Raw genomic sequence first — 23,987 nt, forward strand, 5'->3', positions numbered from 1 at the left:
AAGTTAGCCATGAGTGTGAATGTAGCAGACAGACAAGTTTAAAAATATAAATAAATAAAGTAAATAATTTGAAAAATAATATTTATAAAAAATGCACTTATCAATTTTTAAGTTTTTTGAATGCGCATTTTTTTAAAGTTTTATTTTATTAATTATTTCGTCTGTTTATTAGTAATTTTAAATTTATTTAATGTCTGCTACATTCACACTCATCAGATATGAGACAATTTATAAATTTTAAATTAATAAACTAATTAATTTCAATAATGAAGTTTGAAAAAATGCGCGCACTGATTTTTTGATTATCTAAAAACGCATTTTGAATTTTTTTTTTCTACTCACATTTTATTTATTTATTCTAAAAGTTTTTAAATTTCCACTTGTCAGTTACGTTTACATTCATAAGTTAGTTGACGTTTAATAATTTTTGAATTTTTTTAAAAACGATTAATTGTAAAAAAAAAAAGTATTTAAAAGATTGCTCCTATAGCTTTTTTTAATTTCCTACATATGCATATTTTTACTTTTGTTTTTTCTGTAATTAATTTTTGAAAAAAAAAAAAAAAACATTAATTTTTAAACCTCTCTGAACTTGGAACTTAAAAATTAATTTTTTAAATTTTGTTCTAAACAATTCAATTGTCCGTCAATGTTCGATATGAATTTTTATGTGTCCGATAATTGTTTATTTTTAAAAAATTAAACAAATTTTTGTTCTTAATTGTTTTAATTGTCTGCTAACTTCAGGATCATTTATTTTTTTTTTATGTTGTTCAACTTAACAACTTGCACCGATTGTTGCTCTATTCATTCAAGTTGTTGGCTTCACGTGGTATTTAAAATCCCGCACAGGAACAAGGGTGCTGATTGTTTATATTTAATAATTAATAACTATTTTGTTGAATTAAAATTCAAAAACTGTATTAAAACATGAATTTGTTTGATGAATTTTTAAATGCGGTCAATGATGTTAAGCTTGGATTCATCGTGGCGATGATTTTGGGCTACAGTTTTTATCGGTTTGGTAAAAAAAGTATTCCTGATGCAACTGAAAAACCTGATGAAGTAGTTAGTATTTAATTATAATTAATAATTAATTATTAAATAATAATTAATGATGATCAAAGTAGTCTTCTTTGAAAAAATTTAATTATTTTTAATAAATGAAGTAAATACTGACAGGCAAAAATTTTAAAACATTCATGTGAAGAATTTCCAAAAATTTTCTTGTAGATATTTATTATTTACATATTTTTCTAATAAAAAGTAACTCAGTAATTAAGACACTAAAATTGTCAGATGTCGGCTATTTATAGCATCATTAAATATGATTTTGAAGTAAAAAAAAAAAAACATAAATATGCACATGTAGAAAATTTAAAAAACTGCAGGTGCAATTTTTTTAAATACTTGGTTTTTTCATTTTCATAGATTTGAAAAAGTTCTAAAAATTATTAGACGTCCACTAACGAGTATCACTTATTAAATAATAATAAATTATTTTTTTTTTATTAATTATAGATTATGGAGTCATTCAATAACAGTGATGGCGATTATAAAATGGTTTTGGTTGTAAGAAATGATTTAAAAATGGGTAAAGGTAAAGTTGCTGCTCAGTGTGCACATGCTGCTGTTAGTAATTATAAAGCTGCTAGAAAGTATCCGAAAATTTTAGCTGGATGGGAAGATTGTGGCCAGAAGAAAATAGCTCTAAAAGTAATTTTTTATTCATTTTTATTAATATATTACTCTGAAATAAGTTTAGAAATAATACGTATTCAAAATTTTCTAAATAGTTACCCAAGTAACACACAGACAACTTTAAGATGTCTTAAAGATGCTTTTGAAAAAGATAAGACAAATTTTTTTTTGTCTCAAAGTCGCCTTTTTTATATAAATAAGACATGCGGATGTTGGTTCTAGGAGTAATAAAAAATTTGTGTTGTTTTTCCTGTCTCAAAAAAGTAATTTCAATTAAAAAATTGCTTAGAAAACTTATTTTACCACTATTATTAATTTACTTTTTATCATCACTTATGTCAAAAGTGTTTTAAGTAGATATTTTTTCGGTGATATAAATTTCTGATCATTTTGTCAACATGTTGGTGCTTTATCGATAAGTCAAAAAGCAGCTTAAAAACTAATATCTTATAGATATCACAAAGGTAAGAGTGTTACTTGGGTTAAAATTGAACTTTATCATTTTTTTTTCTGTAATTTATCAATGAAAGGATTCAACTTAAATCCGTAGAAAGTTAATTATAGCTGATGAATAATTTTTTTAAAAAATCTACTTCACATTCTGACTGTCAGAATTTTTATTTTGGTTAACTGCTTGATAAAATCTTAAATAAATAAGATATGATACGTTTTATATCAACAATAATTTTTTCGTTGTCTTCAAGTCCAAGAACTTGTCAAGTTTAATTTAATATTTAACTATTTGGGAATGATTAATTTCAAATTTTATTTTCTATCTCTATCAAGAGCATTCTCAGACACTGTTTCCCCCCTCCCCACTTCTTGAAAATATGCAATAACTTTCAACTGTCATAACTGTATTAAAATTTAAGTGATTAATTTTAAAAGATTAAAACCCTGAGTCATTAAAAATTTTTAAAAAGTAGGAGAATTGTCTGGTCATGGCCTTAAATAAATAAATAAATAAATAATTTATAGGTTGACAATGTTGAACAATTAGAACAAATCGCTAAGAATGCTAGAGCTGCAGGGCTGATAGCTAGAATTATCCAAGATGCTGGTCACACACAAGTTGAACCTGGTTCCAAAACAGTTTGCGGTGTTGGTCCTGGACCTGCTAATTTAATTGATAAAGTAACGGGTCATTTGAAATTATTTTAAAACTGTATCAGTATAAATATTTTAAAATAAATAAATTTTCATTAAAATAATAAAGCCCTTGTCATTTTAAAAAGATATTCATTTATTAATTAACACTGCAATTGCAGCAAATGTTTATAAATATATTATTAAATTATTATTGTTTGGAATGTTGCTTCGCTACATAAATATTTAAACCTATACAATTTTATTGTGAGACTTCAAAGAGATTATAGTTAATTTAACACTTGTTTAAATAATTTTTGTTATTTCATTTATCAGAGTCTTCATTCATTTCATTTTTTTTGTATTTAATTGACAATTTTCATAATTAATTCAAAATTTAAATTATATAAAATTTTGTGATAATAAAGAAAATCTCGATAAACGAATAATAAAATAAATAAATGAACAAAGTATTCAAATAAATGGTAATCAATTGAAGTCTATGCGATGGAGGTCTAAAAACGAATTTTAAAAATTAATTGTTAGTGAAAAAGAAAAAAAAAACAAACATATTAATTCGCAATTAAATTTTTTTCAAGGCAAGAAATTGACGCGTATTTCAGTCTCAATGCAACAACTTATTTTTTTTTTAAATATATATGTACACATAAAAAAAGTATTTGTTGGCGCACGTAATATTTTGCATCATAAATTGAAGAAAAAAAATTTTTTTTTATCTAATAAAAATTTTTATTTTCAATTTATAATGCAAAAAATTTCTTGGGACGCGTAAAAAATTTTCGCGCCAAAAAATATTTTTTTTTCTGTGTATTAAAATACGAATTGAAAATTAAAATAAATTTTCTTTTTAATTTATCATTATTATAAAAATTAAAATTCATCCTATAAAACTTATTGTTGTTAATATATAATAATAATAATAATAATAATAATAATAATAATAATAATATACACTTTTTATTAAAATGCAGTTATTAATCCATAATTTAAACTAAATTTAGTTAATAATAATTGAAATAAAAATAATAATTAATGAATTATTACTTAAATTGTCATAACGGGTAAAGTATTTCCACAATAATTACATAAATAGTAATCAACAAAATTAATTTTTTTTTATATAAAAAAAAAAATAAAGTAAAGGATAATAAAAATAATTTAAATTATACAGGAGGAGGTGGTGCTTTCCTGTGTATTTTATTAAAACTAGTCGCTGAGCATTGGGATTCAGCTATAGACCTTCCGTCAGCTTCATCTCTACGACAAAGTTCTGGTTCATTTTGCAACCAATTTTGTGTTTGACTTTGTTCAGATCTTGATAGTTGACGCTGTTCACTTTCCGTAACATTACCAACTTCTTCAAGAAGTTTTGATAAGGATGGCGCCAACCCCAATCCAATATTTCTTTCATGATAAACTTCCGACATCGTTGGTGTTAATTCACGTGTTAAACTCGTTAAAGAAGTTGCTAAATTTCTCATATTATGTGGTATGCTTTCATTTGTCGTTGATGTCTCAGTTTGATGATGATTTATTTCTTCACTGGTACTGCTGTTCGTTGGCATTCGTAATTTTCTTGATGCAATCGATCCTATCTCAGTGCGAACGCTCAATCTATCAAGAACTGCCGGTGGTAATGGAGGTACCGGTTGCCGTCTTAAAATTGTATTATGACCATTTTCCCAGTCTGTTACTGAACTGCTTGAACTTGAATCAGGTCGAACTGTTTGTTCTTGATACAAATTACGAATACGAGTTTGATGATTTAATGTCAGAGCAACTGGTGGACTTGGAGTAAATGCAACATCAGATTCACCTACAATTATAATAATATAAATTAATACCTCAATTGTTTATTTTATTTTTAATCATTACTATTATTTCATAGTATTTATTTTTTTTTTTATTATGAATTTTTATTAAACTTATAAATTATCAATTTGATTTTTTTAATTTATTATTTTGAGTTTAATATTTTTTTATTAACATTTATTAATATCCCGCCTTTTTGTCTGAGAGTGCATTTTTTTTTTAATATTTGAAATATTTCTATCATATTCTGCCGCCATTTTATTTTGATTTATGATTTTTAATTTTTTTCCCATTTTTAATAAGTTATTTTTCGAATATTTAAATTTACCGCGCAAATAATAAGAATAATTACTAAATTATTGATGAAAATAAAAAATTTCGAGTATACTTTTTAGTCTAATTAATATAATTATTGACACAAATAAATTTTAATAAAATTATTAAATTTCAATTTTGAAATTTTGCGCCAAGATAGCGCTACTGCGTGTCACTGTATTCAACGTTCAAATTGTTGCTAAGATAGGGGCGGTCGAATGATTGTAAAATCGATTGCTTTGTATCAACTGGCGGTCCAATAGCGGCAGTCAGTATCATTGACAATGGCAGTAGGTCCAGATCCTTCTTTACGTTTAAATTGAAACACAGTATTGCAGTTAATTCGCGGAATTATCCATAAAATATATTGCTCATAGTCATTGTTTAATTAAATTGTGCAGTGTTTGTAAACTTTAAATTATGCAAAATGTCTATGGTGTCGTTAAGTGTTGAGTGTCAGTGCTAGTGTAAAGTGTTGCGAATTGCTGATGCTGATAACTTCCAAGTACCTGAGCAAAATCATCCGGCATCGTCTGGTGGGAAATAGCAGTTAAGTGACGTTTTTTTAGCTGCAATACACTTGGAGCAATTTAAATTAAATCTCCGAGTGTATTAGGACACCCTTCTGCATATTATTTCCCCACCAAGGTTTGTTCAAACACTTGCGTGTTTTTTTTTTTAATATTTTTCTATCATATTCTGCCGCCATTTTATTTTGTCATACGATTTTTACTTTCCTCCAATTCCTAATAATTTATTTTTCAAATATTTAAATTTACCACGCTCTACTAGTACTGGAATTTGGTACGAATTTTTTGTGTAAGGCTTGCACTAGACTTGCTATTGAAATCTAACCATAAGTATCTGCAGCAAAACACATAGGTAGGAAAAGACACTACCGTCTATCAAACTTGAGACCAGGCTTGCTCAAGCCTTGAACAAGATTGTTATATAGGAAAAGAGTGTAGAAATATTTTTGTGTGATTAAAATAGTCGATAAAAAAATTGTTCATGAAATATCCGTAGCACTTTCGCGCTTGAGGTGTGCAAAAGACATTTTTACCCGCTCTTTTGACTTCAGTCACTAAATTTGAAACCAAAAGAGCATATTAAAATTCAAGTTCTTTTGGAAATAGTATCTCGAAATATATTTATTTACCTCCTTCATTTGGATACGTCTGTCTTGGAATAGGAGCATTAGGTGCCTCAGTAGTTTTGCCATCAGGTTCACCCCGATGTCTCACGTAACTTGCGAAAGCTCCACCAAGTCTCGGTCGCTCAAGAAGGCTATTATTTTTATCTGGTTGTGTCACAGAAACAAGACTTTCCATTGAACTTCCGGAGTCTAGGCTCAAACTTTTCGGAGCTTCTTGGGTATCTAGCGTATTAATTTATAATTTATTTTATTTTTAAACTTTGATTGATAAAATTTGAGAAGAGAATAATTATTCTTACCAAATAATGCTAGTAATGCTTGCAAAGCAAATTGAACTGCTCGACGAGATGCCTGTTTACTACTTCTCAGTGTAACTTCTGATTGCCCAACTTCCATTAAATCAAATCCTAAGCTAGCAAATAATTCATGAGAACCAGATGCGCGCCAAACTTTAACTGGCAATGATACTTCCTGACCTTCGGTAGCACAACTGGCTTTTCTCATTGCCGAAATAACGTCTTCTGCAGCTTCCGGTACCTGGAAAGTCGATGAATGATGATAGATTATGGCGAAATTTTTTTAAATTTCACCATGAGGTCAAATGCAATAGATTTCTACGAAATTTTCTAAAAAAAACTGAATAGTTTAAAAAATAATAACAATACCTGTAATAGACGAACAAGAGCATGCAAAGAAGCTGGTCCTAGTCCTAACAATGCTTGCAAACTCGCGCTGCATCTAGTCAATCTTTCTTCAGGATCACTTTGAGGAAAAAATACTGAAGAAGGAATGCCATTGCCTGCTGGTTCAAAGCGGAATCCAACAGACATCAACAATTCTTTCCAACCAGTAGCTGACCCAACTTTATTTTCAATACTACGTTGAGTTGTGTACATAGCGTTTTTCTGACCACGATGAATACGTTGAAGCGATTTTTCAACTAAATGTAATGTAACACGTAATGCATCCCGACTCATTTCTGGTCCACTTCGTAGTAATTCTGCGAGAGCTTGGCCCATTAATGCAACTTTATTTGAAAGTCTCGCATCTCCCCCAAGGAGTAGCCATCCAGCCCAGTTTATTGGGTGCGCAAAGTGTCTTGTATGCTGAACAGTCTGCATAGCTTCTGCTAAAGCTCGTGATGCACGAGCTCCTTGCAGCATTGCACTGTAAAATGCTCGGAGTAAAATACTTCCTGCTGTTGAAGGTACAGGCCACATTGCGATAAGAACACACTGTGCTCCAGCATTAAGAAGACTCTTTGCTATTGTTTCAATGCCGTCGGTAGTTATTCTTGTTGCACTTTCATCATTGTTCCAGCAGTGTCCTGCAGACAACACAACTAAGCGAGCAGTTAATCTGTGTCTCATTATTTCTGCTGGAGAGACTAAGAATTCTGGCCGTTGTGAAGTCTCTTCATTTTGATCAGGTGTCAATGCTAGACTTGATGAATTCCATAAAATTGGGATTGTTAAATGAATACACTCTGCATCAGGAAGAGATCTCAGTACTGCTGATCTTGAAGCCTCAAGACCTTTGAAAAACCAAAATTAATTTATTATTAAAGCTCTCTCAATAACTACATGGGGTCTATAGGATCCCATCATCTTTAATCAGCTGTAGAAATTAATTTACTCTGACATAGGATCGATGAAAAAGTTAAATCTTTAAAAAAAAAACATTTATTTTTTAAAATCAAGTGGAAAATTTTCCATTGAAAATTTAAAAATTGTCGAAAAAAAAAGTGTGATTAGTTTTTTAAAAATATTTCTGTAAATATTGAGTTATCTGAAGAATTATAAAAGATCTTTTTTATAGCTTTTGAAATTTTCTACAAAAAAGGTATCATGTATTTTTTTTTTAAACTCAATAATTATTGAGATATTTGAGTTTTAAAATTCAAAGAATTAAATACAGAAATTTGTGACTGAAGGATTAAAAATATAAATTATAACGTAATGATAAGTAATTACCCGTTAGTGGACGTGATTCCAAAATCTCAGCAACAATTCCAGCTTCAGCTTCTGCTGAGGCAACAGATTCTGGCCAGCCATGTTCATCTCGTAATTCTTCAGGAAGAACTGGATTGCCAACAACAAGAGCCGCAACTGTAGCACCACCCTCTGGCATCGGAGTGCGTGATCTTTTTTTCAAAGCTGCTAGCGATGGTACGACTAGCAAAGAAAATCTTTCGCAAAGATAATCTTCACCCGAGGCTGCTTGTAAAGCCGGAAGTGGGGCAAGGTAGAGAGATTTTTCAACAACGAGAACTAATTCTTTTCTCGCCGGTGGAAGTAAATCCTCAAATGGCGCCAAAAGAATATCATAGAGTGATTGAATTGATGCGGGTGTTAGCCAAGCAGGATCTTTAGATCCACGACCCCAGCGTGCACTTCCAGCTCTAGAACTTGTAGAGCCAACACTGAAGAGACTGCTTAAACTGTATGAGCTTGCATTAAATCGGTTTCCTCTCAGTGGCATTTTTGAACTTTCATCAACAAGATCTGATGATTCTCCAAGTAATGCTTCGCGTGCTTGATTTACTTGCTGCTCAAGAGACAATCCACTGGACATTGTTGTGGAATGGAACCTCAGTAATCCGCGACTTGGTGCCAAACACCAGGCGTGTAATTCATTTTCAACCTCACTGTTAATTTAAATAAAATTTATTTTATTTATTATTATTATGAATGATCCCGGATCGAAAAATTTGATCTGTCTCAAAATAAATGATAAATTCAAAAAAATTTTTTTCAATTTAGATTTTTAAATCTTATTTATTGTACATGGGAATTTAATGGGTTTTTGTCTGTACTATTCTCTATCCAGGCCAATATCAGACTTGTTTTTGTATTATATTTAGTCTGTTTTTAATTGATTTTAAATTAAAAACATACTTTTTTGTTATAATTATTAGTCTGTTCATTTGTATTTAGGACAAAAACAGACTTTTTTTTTTACTATAATTTTTAGTCTTCTTTTAATTACCTTTAGATTAAAAACAAGACTTTTTACAAATATAAATAATAATAATAATCTAGATTTATAAATTTATTTTAACTTTCTTGATATTTGAAACATTCTAATGCGCTTTCGTAATAAGACGTCACAAGAATTCTAATGGTTTCTAATGCCAAAATATTTATCGATTTTATCCAGTTAATAATAAAAATTTCTTGACATTTTAAGAGTAATTTTATTACTTTTATTCAATATTATAAATATTCAGTCAAGACAACTAAAAAATAAATTTGTCAAACTATCATTAACTGCCAGCAATTTTGAACAAAAAGGACTAAGTAAATCGTAGACAAAACATAATAAATTCTGGAACTTGAAATATTTTTTATAAATATTGTCCATAAATAAAAATATTACAAGTCCATGATTAAATCTAGTTTTGTCCTCGCAAATTTTCAGAACTCAAATTTTTCCAAATTTAAGAATTAATCTACTTTTGCTTGCCCGTAACGCAATAGTTTTTTAAAACAAAAGATCAAAAAGAGCTTAAAATTTTTATGAAAGATCAAAAACAGATCAACTAGTTCAAATGCAGACCAATTAGTCCAAATGCAGTCCAGTTAGACTAAAATCAGATCAAATTTTTCGACGGGATTTAAGAAATATATATACCTGTAATATAAAACGATTCCTCTTTGCCGGTCGACTATTTCTGAGTAATGAGTAACATCTTCAAGATTAATACTCTTAGATCTTCTAGACCTTTCAGCCCAATTGAGAGCCTCTTCAGCGCGATTCAAACTTACTAATACTTTTTGCAGCATTCCATAAATTTCAACAAGCAAATCAGATTTTTTAGTCTGATTTGTTAAAATACTAGACGTGCCATCAAGCGATTCTAATAAATTAGCAGCTTTCTCTAATTGTTCAACGGCAATAGAAGCTTCTCCAGTCTGCCAATGAACGAGACCAAGCCGATGATGAAGCCGAGCAACTTCTTCACGTCTTCCAAGACCTTCTGACAATGAAAGACCTGACTGAAGATAACTCAGAGCACGAGGAAAATCACCGCAAAGATGATGCAGCCTTCCAAGACTAGAAAATGCAGTAGCTCGTGCCGCCTGATCACCAGCAGCTGCCGCCAAACTCAAAGATTGCTCTTGTAATCTTATTGCCTCTTCATATTGACCAAGTGCTTCTTGTGTCGCACCAAGATTAGCACAAGCACGAGCTTGTAATCCAGCGGCATCAAGATCTTCAGCTAAAGACAATTCTAATTGATGATGTCTGAATGCTGAATCTGGATCATCCATTAAAAGATGAACAACACCTAAACCACTTGCAGCTTCTGCTTCTGCTGCTTTGTCACCCAGACCTCGTGCTAAAGCTAACTGATGTGACAGGCAACTTACAGCTTGTTCGTGATTTCCTAATGCTGCGTGAACTCGTCCTAAATCTCCGTAAGCAGAACCTCGTGCTTCTGGACTTTCAACTTCGTGAGCAGCAACAAGTCTTTTTTCAAAGCAGACCAATGCTTCCTGAAGATTACCCGAAGCTTCACGTGCCCTTCCTAGACCTCGATAAGCCTTTTCTTGATCCGTTATACTGCGTAATCGTACAGCTGCTGCTAATTGCTGCTCATGACACTTTATAGCTTCTTCAGGATCTCCAAGAGCTTCATAACAATCTCCTAGATTTCCTAATGCTCTCGCTTTATCTAGAAGTGCAGTTCCAGTTGTCAAAGGCTCCAAAGTTGCTAATTGTTGTTCAAAATATCCTATTGCATCTTCATAGTACGCCATATTTAATCTTGCGATTCCCAAATTTCCTGATAAAAAATAAAAATTATTATTTCAATTCTCGGACTTCCGGTACAAAATTTAAAAATTATCAAAAAAAAAAGTGTGATTGGTTTTTAGACAATATCTCTATAAATATTGAGTTTTGTAAAAAATTGCAAGAATCCTTTTTTGTAGAGCATAAAATTATCTACAAAAAAGGTATCTTGCACTTTTTTAAAAAACTGGATAGCTATTGAGATATTTCAAGTTTAAAATAAATTAGAGTCTTCTGGACTATGTGACCTTAAAGATTTAAATTAAAAAATTTTTACCTAGTGCTTGGGCTTCAATTCCAGAATCTACAAGTTCTCTAGCACGATCCAATTGTTCTTGATAGCATTTTAAAGCATGGGTGTATTGACCCAAAGCCATATGAACAGCTCCAAGATTACCGTGAGCTCGACATTCACCTCTGAGATCACTAGCTTCTTGACGCAATGTAAGCTCTTGTGTGTGGAATCCCAGGGCTTTGTCGAAATTTCTCGTTGCGCGTTGAGCGATTCCCAGTGCTCCATAAGCAGCTGCTTCTAAACTACGATCTCCCGCTTGACGAGCCAAGTTCAACTGACGTTGATGCATTTTAATGGCTTCTTCAGTCTCACCAAGTCTCAAAAGACAGTCGCCTATATTACCCAGAGCTCGAAATTTACCTGACAGATGTTTCATCATATGAGCTATTGCTAAATAATACTTTTGACATTCGAGTGCAGTGTCCAAGTTACCAAGCGCAAGATGAGCAAGACCTAGATTACAATAAGCTCGCCCCATACCAGACTTATCTTGTAAATCTTTAGCTAACGCTAGATCTTGATCATAATATCTCACTGCTTCGCGATGATTACCCAGACAATAGTGCGCGTAGCCCAGAAAATGACAAGCTTTAGCTTCACCTTCAACATCATGGAGCTCTTGGGAAAGCATAAGATAATTTTCATAAAAAGGTACTGCTTCTTCAAATCTACCGCGCGATGACAAACAATTAGCTAAATTTAAAAGAGCGCATGCTTCGCCCGCAGCATCTTTTAATTCTCTCGCAATCACCAAATGCGCTCTGTAGTGTCTCAGTGCAGTTTCATGACCTTGTACTGCCTGATAAGCAACTGCTAAATTTCCATGAGTACTAGCTTCTGAACTCCTATCATTTACTTCTTTGCTGATTGTCAATTCCTGCTTGTGATATTTTATAGCTTGTTCATAATAACCTAGAGCATTGTATGCATTGCCAATATTTCCATAGGCTCGTCCCATTCCCGCCTTATCACCAAGAGATCGAGCTATTCCTAAATGAGCCTGATGCAATTTAAGTGCCGCGTCATGTTCACCTAAAAGCTGATAAACGATTCCTAAATTCGAGCAAGCGCGACCTTCAGCAACTTTGTCTTTAGTAGTCAAAGCAACGTCCAACTGACGTTGGTGCCAAAGTTTCGCTTGAGCTAAATCACCAGCACATCGAGCTGCATGACCTAGTCCAGCATATGCTCTTGTTTCGATGGCTTTATCACCAAGTTCTTGGGCTATTTTTAATACATTTTCATGATAAGTCATAGCCTGGCCAAAATTACGACGATAATGATGAGAAGATCCAAGATTACTGAAAGCACGTGCTTCTTCCACACGATCTCCAAGTCTTCTAGCTATCCTTAAATGCTGGGTATGACAATCAACGGCACTTTCAAATTCTCCCATCGCCAGATAAACAGCACCAACGTTACCTATTTCTCTGGCTTCTTGAAGACGATCTCCCATCTGTTTAACCAATTGAACACATTGTTTGTGCGACGCAAGAGCATTTGGCAAATCACCAATTGCTGTGTAAACATGTCCGAGACTAGTCAAAGCTGATGCTGCTGCCTGAGCATCCTTACACTTCATCGCCAGGACTAATTGATATCTATGAGCTGTAAGAGCTTCTTTGTACGTTCCTTTACTAAAATAAGCAGACCCTAAATTACCGTGGGCTCGGCACTCGCCTTGTGTGTCACCAAGAGATCTTGCTACCCCTAAAAAAATCACAATTTATTAAACCTTTTGTAAGGATCAAATAATTTTAGATATCTAGACAAACCTAAATCTTGTTGCATGTAATTTATTGCCTTGTCTAATGAATTCAGCGCCCAGTAGGCACTTGACAAGGCTGAGAAAACAGAACCGCGTAATTTTAAACTGCACGTTCCAATTGCTAAAGCAGCTTCTAGTACTCCAGCAGCAGCTTTATATTGTCCAGCACCGAGAAGCTCTTGTCCAACGACCGAAATCACGACGAATGGAGATTCATCGAGTTTCATTGCTCTTAACTGCTGAAATGTGGGCTCCAATGTTGAACGCAGTGGAGATTTCAATGAAGCCTCAACTAATCCCGATAGTAATTGAGAGTTCGATGGATCTCGAGCAAGACCAGTGGCAAAAGCCACGAGTGCTTCCCCATGACGACCCAGACATTGCAGTGCAACTCCTTGACGATAGTAAGCCTATAAAAATTATTTTATAGATATTAGGAATAAGTTGACAGTTTCTTGGATAGTACAGGTGTTATAATTAACGTTCATTCACTATTTTTGTATGTTATCTCCGGCGATTGATGTTAAATAGAGTAGATTTTCCGACTTTTTCAAGAACTCAATTATTAAACATTAATTTAAAAAATGAAATGACAATTAAAAAAATTTATGTAATTCGAGTGCTTAAGGAGTAGTTCCAGAAAAGTTGAAGGTGGTCTAGGATTTTCGACTGAAGTACCAACATCTATATACGAAATATTTCAAAATCTAGTCTCCAGTAAAATTTTACTTTCAATTTTTCTTTTCTTTACGCGAAAAACCTTCCAATCTTCAGGTACAAATTAACTTTGTAAAAACTTGTTATTGATTTCAAAGTTTTTTTTTGATAATTATTAGTAATATGAGTAATAGTGCGTTGGAGAAAAGGCTAGTAGATGACACTGTCTTAATTATTTTTCGTGTTTAATAATTGAGTAGTTGAAAAAAGTCGGAAAACCGACGAGACGTTGTACAAAAATTGTGAATAAATGTTAATTCTAACACCTACACTTTAAAAAATTCAGAGTTCAAGGTGTGAAAATGATTTGGTGTGAAAATCACACAACGCAGGGTGTTAAATTTTTGGCTGTGAATTAGAACGATCACACCACTAAGGGTGTAAATGTGACTTTGATGACAAAATGAAAAATAAAATAATAAAAATAAGTTCTCATGTGGACGAGATAATAAAAAATGATTTTATAGAAATTTTTATTCAAAGTTTGAATTTTAATTAATATCATATCAAACAAAAATATTCATGTTAATATAATCGTTAATTTATCAACTTCGAACCATAGAATGCCTTATAAAGTCGTACAAATATCAATGGCAAATGTTTATATAAAAATACTGCTAGTGTGTAATTAACTAGCATCTGATTAATGAATACAATTAAACTTGTAATGAGCAATTTTTTAAATTGAAAATACTTGACATTATATTTTTTATTGCTTCAGTTATTAATTGTACTTTTTTTTAATCATTACTAAAGAAAGTTATTTGACAATTTTTCAAGTTAAAGTTAAATTAATGAATTTTAATATTAAAAACAGTTACTGGGTCATTTTTAACTACAGATCATATGATCGGACAATGTATGAGTTTTGAGCTAAAAACACCCAACGGTGTCAAAGATAACACTTACACCGTGTTAAAAGTACACCCCATCTTTCACAACGAAAAAATTTCACGCCGTCAATTCATACCAAGGACATCGTGTAAAATTCCCGGGGACCATTTTCACACCAAAAATTTTTTACAACACTATCCAAGAAACTGTGAACTTATTCCTATTATGTATAACACTTAGATATGAATCGTAATAATTTTATGTAAGGTAACGACCCAGTACCCGATCACTTATATATTTGTACATCTATATTTACTAAATATAAATATACTAATTCATGGAGTGATCGAGTACCAGTTTCCTGATCAGGTACTAGGTCTTTACTTATTTAAAAATATCAACGACACCAGACATTCATCCATAAATATAATGCTATAGAACTGCATCAACTTGCGGCTCGTGAATGTTATAATTAATAAAATTTATGAACTAGTCCCACCTTTGGCCATTGAGGAACAAGTTCCGTAGCACGTACGGCATCTTGTAGCGCTAATGCAAATAATCCCATTTTAAGACGTGCCGCAGATCTATTTGAATATAGAACATGACTAAGTGGATCCAAAGCAAGTGCTTCAGTATATAATGTTGCTGCCAATGCGTAATCACCATTTTGACAGGCTGTATTACTTTTACGAACAGTCTCTAGAAATAGAGCTCTTGATCCAGCAGCCAAGGCCGACGTACCTTCGGGTTCCACCTGTTTTTTAAAATAAATATAAGCTCAATTTTTATACTGATGTTCATGATGTCTTTAGTTTCTGATGAACTCGCAATCAAAGTGACAAAATGTCCAACATTTATCAATAATATCATATATTTATATGTCAAAAATTTCATTCTGCAAAACTACATCTGATTTGTTTTTATATTTTTATTAGTATCATGCACTATTTTTTTTAAAGTTTTTTTTTTAATCATTGCGATAACATATTGACGTATAATTATTTAAATAGTAATTAAAATTTACCTCAGAGATATCCCGATGAGACATTGTTTAAAACGAGCCGGTTGCATCGTCTTGCATAAGCATTATCCAGATCCAAAGTGTACTCAGTTGGCCTTCGCGGCAGTATTCTCAAATATATATCACCCTCGTAAATTGTAATAACAAATATATTATAGTATGTAATAAATAAATATAATATATAACATTTAATATTGTAAATAAAGGTACGGATAATTTAAAACGAAATAAATATGGTTTAAAAATATATGAATTATAAATTTAAATAGATTAAATTGGTTTACTTAATAAAAAGGGAGGGAGGAAAGCGTCTTAGGGGGGCACCCACTGCATTCCTCAGGTACAGCCATCTTGGAATGTGACCTCTGGTCCCATCGTTGGGACCAGCAGGAGTGGGGATTGGGCCTGGTGGCCCCACCACATGACCACAACATACGGTACCACTACAAGTCTACAGTAATCTGTCGGTATACAGTCTTATTATCAACATCAACATCGACATCAACGTATACCTTTTGTATACTGATACATACTATGCTTTTATGGAATAGAACGTTCATCGTCTATAATAAATATGTACCAGTCGTTTCATCTGGATCATCAACCACACAACAACCTCTATTTTATATTCTCACACTATAAACTAATTACCTTTTATTTCACTTTTTATTACTCTTTATTTTACGGTAATAAATCATAATAATGTTTGTATGGTTAAATGAAAAAATATATCAAGTGAAAGTACCTATGATACTTAAAATGGAAAATTCAGTTCTATCTTGGAAAAAAACTCAAATATGATCAGATATGAATTAATGATATAATCAAATATGAATTTGCAATATGGCCATGTATGAATTTAAGTATAATCATATTGAAATAAATATATGAATATATGGGAAGAAATACTCGGATATGACCAAATATGAATTTATGATATGATCAGATATAAATTTGAACATAATCATATGGAAATAAATATTTGGGAATAAATACCTGGATATGACTAAATATGACCAGATATAAATTTATGATATGGTCAGATATGAAATTATGACATAGTCATATATGAATTTAAACAATAATATCGAAATAAATATATGAATACGTGGGAAGAGACACTCGGATATGACCAAATATGATCAGATATGGTCATGTATGAATTTAATTATAACCATATTGAAATAAATACATGAATACATGAAAGAAATACGTGGATATGACTAAATATGATAAGATACGAGTTTACGATATGATTATATTAAAATAAATATATGAATGCATGGTAAGAAATACTAAAATATTACCAAGAATGATCAGATATGAATTTATGGCATGGTCATGTATAAATTTGAACATGATCATATTGAAAGCAATATATGAGAAGAAATACTTAGATATAATTCTATATGTTCAAGTATGACCAGATACACGTCATATATGGTTATATATGATCATACAAATATATAATGACATAGAACTTATAACCCGGAGAAAAATATTTCGAAATATTTGTATATGGGCATATATGATATCATATATAATCAAAAAAGATAATATTTGTGTATGAGTGACAAAAATAATTATTTGACACAGTAAAATTTCCCAGAAATAAATACTCAAATATGATCATATGTTCATGTATGACCAGATATAATCATATATGATCATACATAACTATGCATTTATGACCACATACGATCATATATAATAATTTCTGTACATATAAAATTATAAAGTATCATATATGATTATACAAGATCAGATAAAGTAATTTTTGAAATCCTATAAGATCTGAACATTTATATGTGATCATATCTGAGTATTTTTTATCGGGTAACAGAGTAAAAATAAAATATACTTTCATATTATTCATAAATATTAGAATTTATTCTTTAACTTGAAAATATAATGTATAAATATAAAATAAAATTTATAGTAATTTGTATATTTTTTAAATTAACAGCATTGAAATAATTGTAATAACGATTTAGTGATATGGCAAATATAAATCTGTATATACATATTTATTTTAACATCTATTGCAACACTTTATAATATATTAGTATGCCGTACGTAGATCGAAAATTAATATTTTAATTGAGATTGTCGATGACTTGACAATAATAAATTTTTTTTTTTAATTAATAAAGTTATTGCAGCATTACTAAATAATTTATTGCTCCATAAACTCAATAAAATATTAATTTTGAATCTCAAATTGATTTATTAGTTTGGAATGATTTGTGGAATGTTTTTACTGAACTTTTTTTTCTAATTAATTGAAATTCCATGGTCTCAGCAATTACTTCTTACATAATAATATGTTTTCATTCCTTTATGAATACTAATATGTGATGACAAAAGTTAATAACAAAGAGAAAAAATTATTTGAATTTTAATTTTTTTTTCTTTCTTAATAAATTAATTATAAAATAAATTTCTTTCTTTTATTTTACTTCGTAGTATCGTAGAAAAAAATTAATTAACTTAGTAATAAAAATATTTTTGTATAAATCTCTTAAAAAATTTCTTTTGATAAACAAAATATTATTGCAAGATGAACTTTGGTTCTATCTATAGATATTATCATTAATATATTCCTAAACTTAAATATTTTTCACACATTTACATTATTATTTTTTTTTATACTATCGCATACTGAAAAAAAAAATCTATACAACTCGATTATTAATTTAAGTTCAAGTTACCCGGGTTGCAAATAATAATATCCAAGCTGACTATTTGTTTGTATATAATATCTTACTCTGTAAATTGTTTGTATAAAATCTTTGTCGCTTCTTTCAAAGATTTGGCAATAAATTATTTCAAAATATGTCGATGTTTTTGAGCTGTATTTTGACACGATTGTTCGTATAGGAGCACTTTGTTTGTAAAGTATGTCACAAAAATATAAGATAAATATATTTTATTTACGGCCATACTTTGTTGAAGAGATCCATGAATGAATCATAAATCATGAATGTAATAGCAACATCTAGACATACTCTTCCTAATCGCGGTACTGTTCCTTTGTAAAATGCACCTGGGCCTTCTTTCTTCCATACTTGTACGGCACAATCTAAACTTCCTTTGTATTTATATGCTTCCAAACCCTGCGAAATAAATTTTTAAAATAAATAAAAGCTAGTATTTCTGTGTGAAAAAAATTTTGAAAAAGCGCGGGTAATTCCAAACTTCAAAACGAGATACAAAGACCAAGTTTTTTTAAGTTTCTTGACTAGAAGACTTGATGCTACACAGAAAAAAAGCATTTCTTGGTGCAAGAAATATTCGCAATAATAATAATTGGCACTATATATGAATAAGTTTCATAAAGGATAAAAAAGAGAAAATAAAAATAAATAATTATACAAAATTTACACTTTAAGCGATGGATTGTAAGATAAATACTTAATAACAACAGATTACACGTAAGGGGATGATGGTCAGTTGTAATCCAGTAGCAGCTTTTTAACGATCGTACGAAAAGAATCGTAGGGACAACCGAACAAGTTTGCGTCTGAACAAATCGCATTGACTGAATTGGCTATTCTGTTGATAGGCCCAGAACGGACATAGTTTTTTGAGGATTTTACGGTATTTAACAGTCGGCTATGCCGTAGGCCCGTTTTGGAACAGACAAATTCAAAGCATTCGAGTATTTCTGGTGAGTCAATGTGATCGTTTATCACTTTATAAAAAAATGAAATGTCGTTAACTTGCTTTATTTTTGCTAGATAATTGACTTGGAGGTAATCATATACTGCGCTAGTGTCCAAATTATTAAATTATCAAATGAAAACTAAAATTTTAATACGACTAAAAAAAAATTTCTTGCCCCAAATAATTTTTTCTCGAGTTAAGAAAATTTTTTATTCAATTCATGATGCAAAAAATTTCTTGAGACAAGTAAAAACTTTCTTGAAGCGAGTAAAACTTATTTGTTTCAAAAAATCATATTTTTCTGTGTATAAATTAAATTTTTCGACTCTTTTGTAAACTTTTTTCGACTTTCCATTAAAAGTGATAAATTTTATAATTTTATCAAGTACAAAGTACGGTCAGAAAAAACTGATTTTTACCTATTTCTGAACCTTTTTTTACCATGTTATAATAGTATCATCAATGATTGGTTTTTCCATTGAATTTTCAAAAGTTTAAAAAACCTCAAAAAAAAGTTCATTGTTGTGCCGCGTTTTGAAGTGTAGAATAGCCAACACTCTTTTAACCTTTTTTCGCGGGTTATTTAAATTTAAATTTATGAACCCAAGGGATCACCCGGCCCGCAGTGCTTTTAAAAATATTTTGTACAGCAAATTTTGAATTTCATTTTATTTAATAATAACTAAATCAACAAACTCAAAAATTGTAAGTGAAACAAATATAAATAATTAAATTTTGAAAAATTGATATCGTTTCCGTAAGATTATTAATTAACTCTGTATTAAGACGAAAATATGTTGTTAATATATAAATATTACTTTATAACTTTTAGTTTTAGTCATAACATAGTTATCAATAAGTCTCCGTTTGATGTTATTATTTTTTTAAAACATAAATTGAGGTCATTTCGGTCAAAAGAGACAGGTTCTTACTAATCAATCTTTCGACTGTTATTTATGTTATTAATAATAAATATATGACTCACGTGTATGTACAATAAAAAATTGGTCAATATTTTCTTTAAATTATATAAAAATTAATCTATACTAAACTTGAAAAAATATTTTTTTATAAATAAAAAAAACTAGTCTTTGATTTATTTAAACGTCAGTCTAATATTGATGTTATTACTAAAAAATTAATTTTAAATTTTGAATACAAGACTAAAATACATAGCCGACCCATTTGATGACCGAGACCCGACTCTGCTTTAACAAAATGCGTATATCCTTTGTTTTGGTTTAAAATTTAAAAATAATTCACAGATTTATTTTTTAAAACTGACCGAGTCATCCCACTCTCTCATATTTTAAAATATAAAAATAACAATTGATTATTACCTGCATCCTTGTTTTCACAACGTCAATTGGAGTGTTTCCAAATACTGATGCGGCACCAGCGCAGGCTCCAAATAAACCAACAATCATTTTAGGCACCGGTTTATTATTATCACCCCCACGATACCAATCTTTCATAGTCTCCATAACAAAAAATCTTATAGCTTGATTAGAACCCTGTTTCATTATTGTCGGTACAACACCTTGATATACTCCTTTGAAACCTGGTGAATTATATCTCAATTGGTTTATTAAAATCTATTAATAGACTCCGCACTCCAGTCGAGTATCTTACGTCAGAAATTTCATTTATATATAGAAATTAAATATTTACTTTAATGTGAAAATAAAATTTTAATTTTATTTTTAGTACCCAAGTAACACACTTGTGACTTTGTGACGTCTATAAGATACAAGTTTTGATGCTGTTTTTTAACATCGATAAGGCACAAAAATTTTGGCAAATCGGAAATTTTTCACCGAAAAAATATCTGGTTAAAAAACTTTACACTAGTGAAGACAAAAAGTTAATTACAAATAATTGTCAAATAAGTCATCATCTAAATAATTTTTTATTTGAAATGAATTTTTTAAAATGGAAAAAAGAACACAAATTTCCTATGATTCCTAGAACTAACATTCGTATGTCTTACTTATATAAAAAAAATTGGTTTTGACAAAAAAAAATGTCTTGTTTTTTTAAAAGATATCTTTATGACATCTAAAAATTATCTGTGTTGCTTGGATACTCACGTAATACACTTGGCTTTGTGGGATCTATAAAATAGCAGTTTTTTTATGAATCTGAATGTAGCAGATATCAGCCAACTTTAAAATTATAAATAAATACAGTAAATAATTAATAAAATAGAATTTTTAAAAAATGGGCATTTAAAAAATTTTCAAATTAATAAGTGCATTTTTTATAAATGTTTTTTTTTTATTGCTTACTCTATTTATTTGTAATTTTAAGTTTGTCCAATGTGCTACATCCACACTCATGTTTTTTTACTTATAGAAAAGGCACCAATGTGTTGACAAACAGAAATTTTTCCGCAAAAATATCTACTTAAAAAACGACACAAAGTAAATTACAAATAATCGTCAAATAAGTCGTCATCTAAACGATTTTTTAATCGAAATTACTTTTTCAAGATAGAAAAAAGAACGCAAATTTTCTATGACTCCCAAGACTAACATCCGCATTTCTCATTTATATAAAAATTGGCTATGATTCTAAAAAAATGTCTGTTTAAAAGACATGTTAAAGTTGTCTCTGCTACTTGGCTACTGATAACACGGCAAATATATAAATTTTTCGTTAGTATTCTATTTCTTTGAAATATATAAAAGGCCGAGAACTTTGACCATTCATCCGTTTTTTAATTATTCAAAATCCATTTAATTATTCAAGGTAAAACCTACATCTCAATAACGATTTTATTTTTCATTATTTATTATCTTCTATACAAAATTCGCTAAACATAGAATATATTATACAAATTGATTAAAATGAGATATATGTTGTTAATATATTTATTAGCCATGATTTATATTTTCTTATCAGTATTTCACACCAAAGTCTAGATAATATGTATATAATATATACATATATATATATTGAGTAAATATGTTACATAACAAATAACGAATTATTTTAAATTTGAATATGACTAGCAAATTTAATTATCTCAAGGATTTAATAATGAAATTTTTTAGCAACAGCGTTAATTAAACTTCTAGTAATAAAACTGACATCTGATTATTAAAAAAAAAAATGAAACTCACCTTGTTCTTTAACAATGAGCTTGACACCGTGAAAAAATCCACGAAATTGTGGATTAGCTGACCGCTGATCATTGATAAATTTAACTTTTATCGTTTCCATCGGCGTGACAGCAAGAACTGCTTCACAAATACCAGCACAGAGACCAGCTAAGAGACGTCGCTGTGCATTTAATTTACCATCAGAATCAACCAAATGATTTTTAACTGTTTCAAATGAACCAAATCGCACTGCTGACTTTGGTATTGAGCCGTAAATTAAAACAGACAGGCCACGATATAAACCAAATACTCCATTTGTTTTTACGGTCTTTGTTACGCAGTCCCATATACCTGAGTATTGTTTACCAGCACCAGCTTTACCATCTAATTGTAATTGAGTTTTAACATATTCTGTTGGATATGTTATGCATATCTCAATACCACCAGTTATTCCTCCTGTAAATACACATATATATGTACGTAATGTTAAATTGTATTGAATAATTATATGATAATTTATTACAGCATTATCGCAATAATACTTTTTTAATTTATCATAAAATAGTTCAAGGTAATAATTAATTACTTATTACTTTTAATAATTTAATTCATTTATAATTTTTTAAAATTACTTTCAGTTATTGTTTATTATAATTTAAATATTTTAGTTTATAGAAAATCATTTGAATTATTTTTATTTTTTAAAAAAATATTTAAACATTTATCAATTAAAAAATTAATGAGAATATTTAATATAAATAGTTTAAAAAAATACCGGCAATAATTCCTTTTACTCCAACATTAGATGAAGCTGGAGCAGCTGCGGCACGATCTTGTAACCAAGGTCTTGATGGATAAGGATTACCAGCAACTCTTTTTGGAGTGTCTTTGTAATTAGACATTGATTGAGCAAATGATATAAAATCCATGTTGATAAAAATATATTGTTAACAAACTGCGGTTTGTACTTAAGCTAACCCTGTCCACCTCCAACCGGTAAATGCTGGAGGCCTACTAAAACTAAATTTTCTTTTGCTTCATCATGACACTAATTCTTTATAGCCAAGTCAATATAGTTTTAAAGCTATTTGTCGCTCCATGTAAATTCTTAGCTCCCACGTCATCCATTCTGTTGTTGCTGCTACGAGTCCTTGTGGAAAGTGTCAACCACTTGACACATACACGTGCATACACGCACATATATGACGTATTCAAGTTTTATTCATTGAAGAAAACGAGTGTTAGCATAATAAAGGCATCTAGTGCAATTGACTCACTTATTTTTGTGAAAGTTTTAGACTTTTTTTTGTATTTTATAAATTTATGTTGCAGGCATGGACAATTTATTAATTTTATTAAATTAATTCAAATAATGAAATTTTAAAAAATGCGCGTACTGATTTTTCATTCATTTAAATACGCATTTTTATGACCCTGAAGTTAAACGACATCTGACATTTTTAAAATTCAAAATTTTCAGCTTACAAAAAATTTTATTTTAGAATTGAAAAAAATACTCGAGTTTATTTTGCACAACTTTTATTTTCGAAATTTAAACTATTAATTTTTTAATTATAAAAAATATATATGTTTAGGTTATAATTTGAAAATTAATATTTTAAAGTTATAAACCAATATAACAATTTCAAAAAAATGATGTTTCAAAAGTTATATAATTTTTTGTTTTAAAA

At 30.0% G+C, this 23,987-nt stretch overlaps 3 protein-coding genes across 3 annotated transcripts; 1 reads left to right on the top strand and 2 right to left on the bottom strand.

The window, feature by feature from the left end:
- The first annotated feature begins 810 nt into the window (after positions 1-810).
- LOC103571958 (peptidyl-tRNA hydrolase 2, mitochondrial) lies at positions 811-2,916 on the top strand. The gene is made up of 3 exons (XM_008550316.2): positions 811-1,068; positions 1,522-1,716; positions 2,680-2,916. The coding sequence occupies exons 1-3, from the start codon at positions 931-933 to the stop codon at positions 2,860-2,862; spliced, it is 516 nt and encodes a 171-aa protein (XP_008548538.1). The 5' UTR covers positions 811-930; the 3' UTR covers positions 2,863-2,916.
- An 891-nt stretch (positions 2,917-3,807) lies between these two features.
- On the bottom strand, positions 3,808-15,860 carry LOC103571957 (tetratricopeptide repeat protein 28). Its single transcript, XM_014439347.2, has 10 exons — positions 15,530-15,860; positions 15,002-15,259; positions 12,959-13,361; positions 11,166-12,893; positions 9,725-10,880; positions 8,065-8,738; positions 6,757-7,625; positions 6,391-6,628; positions 6,095-6,313; positions 3,808-4,624 (listed from the first exon to the last, which is right to left on the bottom strand). The coding sequence occupies exons 1-10, from the start codon at positions 15,551-15,553 to the stop codon at positions 3,972-3,974; spliced, it is 6,222 nt and encodes a 2,073-aa protein (XP_014294833.1). The 5' UTR covers positions 15,554-15,860; the 3' UTR covers positions 3,808-3,971.
- Positions 15,861-17,486: 1,626 nt separating this feature from the next.
- On the bottom strand, positions 17,487-23,360 carry LOC103571956 (tricarboxylate transport protein, mitochondrial). The gene is made up of 4 exons (XM_008550314.3): positions 23,072-23,360; positions 22,318-22,752; positions 20,533-20,753; positions 17,487-18,642 (listed from the first exon to the last, which is right to left on the bottom strand). The coding sequence occupies exons 1-4, from the start codon at positions 23,223-23,225 to the stop codon at positions 18,460-18,462; spliced, it is 993 nt and encodes a 330-aa protein (XP_008548536.1). The 5' UTR covers positions 23,226-23,360; the 3' UTR covers positions 17,487-18,459.
- Between the last annotated feature and the right edge of the window lie 627 nt (positions 23,361-23,987).

Source organism: Microplitis demolitor, chromosome 5 (assembly GCF_026212275.2).
Source record: "Microplitis demolitor isolate Queensland-Clemson2020A chromosome 5, iyMicDemo2.1a, whole genome shotgun sequence".
NCBI lineage: Eukaryota > Metazoa > Arthropoda > Insecta > Hymenoptera > Braconidae > Microplitis > Microplitis demolitor.